At 42.4% G+C, this 8,943-nt stretch overlaps 1 protein-coding gene across 1 annotated transcript in view; it reads right to left on the bottom strand.

Moving 5' to 3' along the window:
• Positions 1 to 8,943, bottom strand: part of dph1 (diphthamide biosynthesis 1) — a 55,926-nt gene that overhangs the window by 1,172 nt on the left and 45,811 nt on the right. Inside the window, exons 10-11 of the mRNA XM_023408534.2 lie at positions 2,892 to 2,970; positions 59 to 193 (exon numbers count right to left, since the gene is read on the bottom strand). Coding sequence (XP_023264302.1) covers positions 59 to 193; positions 2,892 to 2,970 — 214 coding nt within the window. The remainder of the gene's footprint in view (positions 1 to 58; positions 194 to 2,891; positions 2,971 to 8,943) is intronic.

Below are 8,943 nucleotides of genomic sequence, written 5' to 3'. Positions count from 1 at the left end.
CCCCTCCTCTCCTCTCCCTCCCCTGTCATTCATTCTTTTATCTCCCACCCCTGCTCACCTGGGCTTGTCTGCGAGTGGGCCGCACAGGTTGGTTGTCAGGGTGGTTGGGCGCCCACGGCCCCAGGCTCTGATTGGAGTAGAAGTCCATGGGGTAGACTTCCTTCCAGCCTACTTCCTGTAAAGCCACAGCTGCCTGAGAGACAGACGGATGACAAATCATGTAAAAAATGAAAAAGAACAAGAAAGATGACAAGCTAAAATTGCAATTCCAGCACCCTAGGAGATGCTACAGTACACAACCCCTCCTGTTATCCAGTCTTGGATTTGCAGTTTTTGGGCAAACCAGCTGCAAGAAAACCGCAGAGTGATGAGAAGACACAACAGACTGACTGTACAGACAAGACAGGTGTCATAATATTAAGCTTGGATAACAGGCAGAGTTGTCATGTTATCCCTATGCAGCTGCACTGCACGACTCAACAGCTGCTAGAGGAGAGCAACAGTACTGGCATGACAGTGCTGTGACATAAGTGCAGACTGCTCCATATGGAAGAGAGGCGCCTGTGAATACCGATTGTGAATGAAAGAAAGGAGAGCAGCTGAATGACTGAGCAGATAAATAAACATGGATGTTGCATGAATGAACAAATCATGTGATCATTTATTCATTTATCCAACGAATCATCCATCTTTCAAACTATCTAGATGCCAGGACTCCTCCCTTCAGCTTCATATAATGTTTGGGATTATTTAGATAATGTATGGAAACATGATGATGAGGAAAACAAGTCATATTAATATCATAAAAAAACAGCCATTTGACCCATTAGAGAATTTAGTTCAAAGGAAACATAAAAAAAAAAAAAAAAAACGCAGCTTCAAAGTGATGAAATTGCTGTTCTAGTGGGACATAATTCATCACTGTTACACAGCTTGTGTGCAGCTACCGTAGTTTATTTTGTTAGTATGGTGTGTACCAACGTTGACAGGATAGTGTTCTCTTACACGGTGGCTGCATCTTTAAACAGACACAGGAATACAACACTCCCTTTAAATGTGGTTTCATACCTTCATATGAACAAGCAGCATGAAAGGATAAAAGCAACAGCAGTAGAAACACAGATATGAATTTTCTTGCTCCATAGAGGAACTGGAAATGAAGCTTCTTTTTTAATTTTTAAAAAAAGTTTTCCAAGGTTTTGTCACACACTATGTATAAAGTCTTATATAAAAGGCAAAATGTAGCAGATATCTGATCTCTGTGTATGTGTCTTTCAGGATTGACAAAAATAATACCCTAACATGCTTCCTTCAGCTCTATCAATTAAAAATTCAATATATGGGTCAACCAAATCCCATAGTATTTACTCCTAAACAAACAAACTGTATACTGGAATAAATCTTTTATTGTCTTATTTTTTGCCTTTCCTTTCCCCAGACATCTTTCTGCTAGAGTCCTCTTCATTTCCTTCTCTCGTCTGCCCTTATTCCACCCGTCTCTTATTTCCCCAGCTTTTACCCACTGCTCTCCTCCTCTCCCCTCTCACACCAACTGCCTCTCTCTGTGGAAGCTAGCTTCTCTTGCTAATCCCTGCTCTGACAGGAGAGCCAAGTGTGTCTTATTGACTATAAATATAACATGAGACGCACTGAAAATAAATGCTGCTGCTGCCCCCCCACCTCCCCTCTTCTCCTTGCTTACCCCATCCTCCCATCTTGCTCCTCTTCATCTTCATTCTAAATGCCACAGTGGAAAAAGCACAGCGCACTGAGACCTATAACACTCATAGGTACGAGATGGTGGTGAATTAAGACTTATCGCAACCGCACACAAGCACACATGTTTAGACACAAGTGCAGCTGCAAATTATTTAAATGTACAGACATTGTACCCAAATAGCTGCCGGGGAGAGCAACGTGAGCTGTAACACAAACGGCTTAAGAAAACAGATTGCTGCTTTCCTCATTACAGCAGGGCGAATTTCAGACTACAAATGCACCGTTATAGACATCAGTCAAAAGCAATACAAAACAATCATCACTTTCTCTTCTGAGGTGAATGCTATCATTATTCTTAACGGCCTCATCCTGAAACATAAGTGCAGCACAAGCAGTGGAGAAAAACAGCAACCATTTCAAATCAAAACCCAATATTCAAGACAGCAATTCCCCTCGCATCCATTTCACAAGGATCCAAATCAGTGGCATATCTTTGAGGAAAATCACTGAATGAATTAATAGTTGACATCAAATGCTAAGCAGCCAAGTCACATAATAGCACATAACTGCCAAACCCATCACAAAGCAAGCCTTTTTTTTTTTCTTTTCTTTTTATTTTTTGCAGGCTTGCTACACCAGCTGCAGCGGCACACAAACAAACACTTGCTTTGAAATGGATCTTTATGGGTTGCTGTCCGATCTATCTCTCTCCCTTTAGAAAAACAAGACAGCTGCAGGAGGGGAGGGACTGTGTATTCCTTTAGCCAGTAGGGGGGGCTAGTCTGCTGCTGATGCTGGTTTTATGTGAATGTGTGCTGGTGTGCTCTATAGCTGGGGAGAGAGGGAGAGAAAGGAGGAGGAGGAGGAGGAGGTGTGCTATTCCATCTCCAGCACAAGCAGGCCTTAATGAGTCCTATACAAATTCACCACCCTTTCAAACACGTTCCCATACTGTAACATTGTAGTAGCTCCCCTATCTTCTGTACTTTGAAGGCTTCAGCAGGACATCTGCCAAGGGGTCTGTGTACTGGCAAAAAGGTTTCTCTGTGTGTGTGTGTGTGTGTGTGTGTGTGTGTGTGTGTGTGTGTGTGTGTGTGTATAATTCATGAGCCCCCTCTGATAGGTGAGTGACAGCTGTGATCTCACTAACAGACTATAAGTTGCATGTTTACCTCATATGGAGACAGCAGGGGTTTGGAGAAGGCATTGCCCCAATCGATAGACAGGCGTGGACAAGCAATCTGGACCCACCTGTAGGAGAGACAAAGTACAAATGTACATCCATGACTGAGTACAAATGTGTGCGTAAAACAGAAGCAGTCAGAGAGGGTAAGAGCCCAAGATCCTATTAGACAGGCAGGGCACATCTGCGACTCCATGCTGCATGTGGATATGTGATGCAATGGGTTGTGCAGGGAGGGAGCCTCCCTCCACCTGATCTCCAGCATCTGTTGGAGAGATCTGTCCTGATTTGCAACAGCTCTAAAGACAGCCACACTACACTGTCTGAATGCATAGCTAGCCAGTGAAAGAGGGAGTCTGAAAAGAGAGACGGAGGAAGGTTTTGTGGTAGTGGTGGTGGTGGTGGGGGGGACTTGGTTGCAGGAGGCATAAACAGAAAAAACAGGGAAAGAAGTGAACAGAGGTGAAAAGAGAAGAAATGCAGCAAAAAGAAAATAGGGAGAGGATAGGTGAGTGTGAATAAAAAAGCCGCACCAGCCCGGTCTCCACGGAGGTAGCCTACATAGCTGGCAGACAGGGTGGTGGGGTTGGTGGGAGCGGGGGGTAATAGGGGGGTGTGTGTGTATAAAAGAGATGGGGAGGGGGTGAGAAAAAAAGAGAGGACACAGATACACAGTGATAGGGAGAAAGAGAGCAATGAAGATGAAAACAGAGGGAATGGGGGGGTGTTGGTGGTTGGGGGGGGGTAAAGACGCACAGGCAAGAAGAGAGGAGAGAACAGAGGCAGAAGAGAGGAGGAAGATTGGCAGGGAGAGAAGTGTTTACTCTGGAAAATGCATGAGAGCGGGATGAGGAGGGCGTGGATGTAAACAGCTGGAGGGAAAAATGAACAATGGGAAAATGGAGACGAGAGAATGGGCCGGGGCTACAGGGGTTAGCTTTCACAGATCAATGCTATCCACAGCTCCATCTCCATGGAGGGAGCAGACCCTCCCTTGTCCCTAATCCCAATGATGGAGCTCCATCAGGAATATTGACAGATATGAACTTAGCTGCAGTGCATATAAAAGCCCCGGAGATAATGCTAGATGTAGGTAAATGTCAATAAGAATATACCTGCTTGCGATTAAAGCAAAGGAGTACAGGCGAGTACAGAGGCATAGATGGAAAACACATGAAAGACAAAAAAAAACAAAAAACATCTTTTGCAATAATCGCTTGGATACTTTCATGTCTACTGCGTCACATCCCCCCATCTGTCTATTCTTCATTTGCCAACTTTCACACAGTTTCTCAACTGCAGAATTGATTGCACCGTTGACTTTCGCTCTACTCCTCTTTCTGTCACAGAAATATTCCACCCCCTCTGGGCAAACGCATGGCATTTTCTCATTTTCAAATAACACTTTAGAAAAAAAAAAAAAAGGGTGAATTCTTATTCATCCTACTAATTTGAGAGCCAGCTGAGTCAGAGATATTTGTACAAAGAACCAATCTCCTCAGACCTAAGTTTGCTGAGTTTAGATGGAGAAATATGACCTTTAAGTCCATCAGCTTCTTTTCATAACTGGAGCCTGTTTCGTAGCCAAACACTGTATCAAAACCGCCTTAGCTCGTACACACATAGAGAAGGGACTAATTACAGGAGGAGAAGTCTGACAGTTTGCATGTGTGTGCACATGTATGTGAGCCTCTGCTGTTGTATGAAGTGAAAAGAACGCTGGGAGTGGCTTAAAGCGGGAGGGTGATTAATAAGGACGCCAAGACTCTTTCAATGAAATCCTTGGGGCTAGCACTGAGAGGAAAGTAAGACAGAAAGCATGAAAGGGAAGGCAGAGAGGATCCCTCCTGAGCAGCAGATAGTTGATTGGCACACAGAGCCAGAGGGGACTTTTCTAATATTAGCACAGGGACTGACTGAACGATGCAGTTCAGTAAAATACATGGTACCATGCCAGGTATTGCCCCCTGAATGTAGCCCAAATTGTATTTCCAGCTCTTATCTGGCCTTCAATCTAGCCAGCACAGAAGAGAGAACACACAGCAAGGGGTGCAGTGAAACAAAGTGAGAGCTGGAGGAAAGAAAGAGAGAGGTGTACAGACACAGGTAAAAGGTGGGGGTTTGTCTCTGGCAGCTGAGCCTTGTTTCACAACTAAAGAACATTACCAGGCAAAGATTAACCGAATAAAAAAGAATAAACGAACAAAACTTTGATGTAAATCTTGTCTGCTCAGTCCCTCTCTAAAGAATGTGTTTCCTTACTGTACTTACTTCTACTGAAAATACAAACCCGCAACACATATAAGGATTAAACAAGCAGGATGCAGGGCTAGTGAGTGCTCTGCTGCGACATATAAAAGGTAAGATCGCATGACATTTAGTGCTACTATGCAATGTGAGCCCAAGCTTCGCCACATTACCTGCGTTGGCCCATTGTACCCTGACACTGTTTGGATGACCACCTGCGTGGCTTTGCTTCAATTACACTCACATTCTTGAACCACCAAAAGCAAGAACAATTAACCTTTCAGCTCGGCAGGAAAATGGAAAGTTTTCACCTTTAACTGCAAATTCAATTCAATTAAAACAAACAATTTAATTCCAATGGAGTCAAAATTAAAATTCAAACAGAAAGATAAAAGGCTGCGATGCACTGGGTGGTATTTGCGGTCTAGTTGAGATAAGTGTGTGTGGTGTGGAGATATCTGTACAATAGTTTAAAACCTGCTTGGGGACAGCCTAATTACACACTTAAGAGCATATGCTAATGGCGCCTCTCTTTATATGAGTGAGCATGTGTGTGTCTAATGACAGAGAAAGCCTGGGGGTGGGCTCTGTACAGTGCGCCGTGTCCGCTAGTGCTGAGCACTAATGCGTCCTTTACCACCCCATCGTCTATTGCTCAATCTCTCTGTCTCTCTCTCTCTCTCGCTCTCTTCTATTCCTCCTTCAGCCAGATCCAACACAGCTTCAACCACCTGGTGGTTTGTAATGTTTATTGTAGCCTCATGTAGGATACCTGTGTTCTTACAAACTCTTCTGAGCAGTGAGGGAGAAAAACAGAAGAAAAAGAGAGAAAATAAAATGGCTGATAAATAACAAAATACCAAAATATTAGCAGGAGACATCCACTCAATGCTGTCTAATTTCACTCTGAATAAGCATCTGTGATTAATGATGTAAACAATGTTGTCAGTGTGTCATGTCTTCCAAAATGAACCTTCATTTTCCACTTTCATCTAGCCTAGACTCATTAAGGAACACTAAAACTTTTTTTTTTTCAAACACATTACACTGACAAAAACACCATTATGATGAATAAATGTAATGGTCTCAAATAAAGCAGGAACTTGAACTTTGATACTTTTTTGGTATTGACCAGAGCATCAAGTATCAAAACTGTCATTGACTAAAAGCTGGCATCAAATGCCTGCTCCGGTTATTGAAGGTCTTATTCTTTGAGGAGGTTTTGTGTTGGCACTAGTACTGAAAATCCTCAAATGATACCAAGCCTTAGTCTTCAATAGTACAAAGAACAATTAGAATCAGTTGCCAATTTATTAGGTACACCTAGCTAAAACTAATGCTGTCTAATACAACAGCCCTGCAATAGAGTCTACCTATGTTCAGCTTTGTTTCTAATTCTGTTTTAGAGAGGTGTTAATTCAAATGTATGGTAATTTTGGAGGTTGTTACTTAATTATGTTCTGTTAAACTGAGAGATGTTTCAAATTTTTTTTTTTTTACACCCCATTTGTATAAATACAGGAAGACTAAATATTAGAAAAATCTCATTATATAGGATTTGTTACGTGAAAATTAGTTAGCTAGGTGTACCTAATAAACTGGCAACTCCCTATAGAAGCATATAGTGTATTCCCATCTGATATATATTTATACAACAGGCCTTAATTTTGTATTCAAACACTTTGGTTTTCTTGACATCAATACCATAGATGCTGCTGAAACAGACCTTGTTGAAAAGCTCTTTGTCTGTAATGAGGGTTTGTTTTGGTTCGGTGAATCGTGCCTGACTTACATAATTTTCAAGTTACACTCATACATCAGTCTGAGGAGGAGAGCCAAAAAACAAAGAAAAAAAAACATTTTCCGTGATCGCTCTCTTTCCAAACACAGCCCCCTCAACTACCTCTGCATCTCTCTCTCTCTCCCCCTCCCTCCCTCTCCGACTCACTCTCAGACCTTCTGTCCCTCTCTCACCCACTCCTCCCTCACACATCACACCTCTCATTACTCCGCAGCGAGAGGCCAATCTGAGGGAGTGTGAGGAGCGCGTGTGTGACTGTGTGAGTGCCTGTGCCCGCGTGACTGTGATTGGAGCTGTTGCACATCAGTGTGTCACTAACCCCTAATCATTCTTCACCTTTGGTCATTCCGGCTGGAAGTCAGACAAATCAGAGGAACTGCACCTTGGAACTGCACCTTGAAGTCTAAGCACTTGATATTTCATTGAAGAAACCTCAGGAGTTGATTTTTATTATCATTATTATTATTATTATTTTTTTGGCCTTTTTATGTCCTTATTTGATAGGACCAGCAGAGACTGACAGGATATTCAAGGAGAGAGCAGGAGGCTGGATGGGATTTGAACCGCGGACTCACAGCTCCAGGCATACGAGCCCACGTTGTATGTGCCCTAACCATTTGGCTACCAGGTCGCCCCGAGGAGTTTATTTTTCAAATAAATTAATGGGTGTGGCTGGGCTGGGAAACAGTGTTAAATGGCAGAACACATTTCCCTGGCCACTGTCTTTATAAAGAACATGTATTAATGACAAGAACCACGTGTGCATCAATAGCCTCCCACTTCACCAATAGTTTAATTGTTTAAGAGTGAAAGTGTTTATTATGTGTGATGAGTTCACAGTTTCCTTGGTTTCAGGTAAGGCAACATATTTTTAGACTCTGGTAAGATGATTAAACAGAATTTGGAACCTAAAGGTAAAATAAATAAATAATAAGCCATCTGGAGCCAAGGGCAAGGCAAATTTTTTTTTTTTTTTGGTTTATATCATACTCTGACCTTATTGCAAAAGTACAGAGTGAAAAGTAAGCACTTGAATAGATTATTCATGTATAAAATTCTTCTTTCTATGCCCTGTGTGTCAAAGATGAGGAAACTGTATCAAGCATCCCAAGTTCATTACGCCGGACTATTTGTTTTTGCTACGAAGGCAAAACTATGGAGTCTGACCGAGGCATGAATGCCAATTTTGTTTATGAAGCTGTAGACTCTAGACTACTGTTTGCCAGCTCCTTGTTATAGTGTGCACTGGCAAATTATGCTGACTCCCCAATTATGTGTGCAATGATGCTTACAGAATACATTTCAAATGTTGTTGATTATAACTTTTGGGTGACTACTTGCTGTTGATTGTAATAGCTGTGCGGGGGCCGGTGTTTTGTAAGATAAATCACCCGTTCTATAAAACAAAGACACACAATGGTGATTAACCCATTTATACCGGATGCTGCGTCATTTTCATGACGCATGCAGCATATAAATATGTAAAATATGTATAAATATGCGCTACGCAGCAGCCTGCAGGAGACTCAATGCTACGCTAAGCAGCAACCGGCAGGAGACTCAATGCTACGCTACGCAGCAACCGGCGGGAGGGGCGCTATGCAGCATCCGGTATAAATGGGTTAAGAGGTAAGAAATGAAGAGAACAGTGAGCAAAAGGAGAAAATGTTTTGGTGACATGTGCAAAACAATGAAACTTTTATGTTGCAGGAAGCTTTGGCACTTGGACATGGAAAACCTATCAAATACATGTATAAGAGGATCTTTACAGAAACAAAAATAAAATCTTCTATTTCTTTTTGCTGCGTAAGGAAGCTTCTTTGCCCCGCAATGCCTCATGCACTGTGCATCGGGGGTATTGTAATGGCAAATAGACCAAAATGTCTTTGCAAGCAACTAGATCAGCTTCAAACCAGCCACAAACACGACCTAAACAAGCTGCTTGATTTGTTTTCTGAATTCACGTTATGTAGCGAAAACTGAGTTCACAACA

Source organism: Seriola lalandi, unplaced genomic scaffold (assembly GCF_002814215.2).
Source record: "Seriola lalandi dorsalis isolate HSWRI2012SDOR001 ecotype SW California unplaced genomic scaffold, Sedor1 jcf7180002054365, whole genome shotgun sequence".
Taxonomy (NCBI): domain Eukaryota; kingdom Metazoa; phylum Chordata; class Actinopteri; order Carangiformes; family Carangidae; genus Seriola; species Seriola lalandi.
This window is presented reverse-complemented; position numbering and strand designations above follow the sequence as displayed.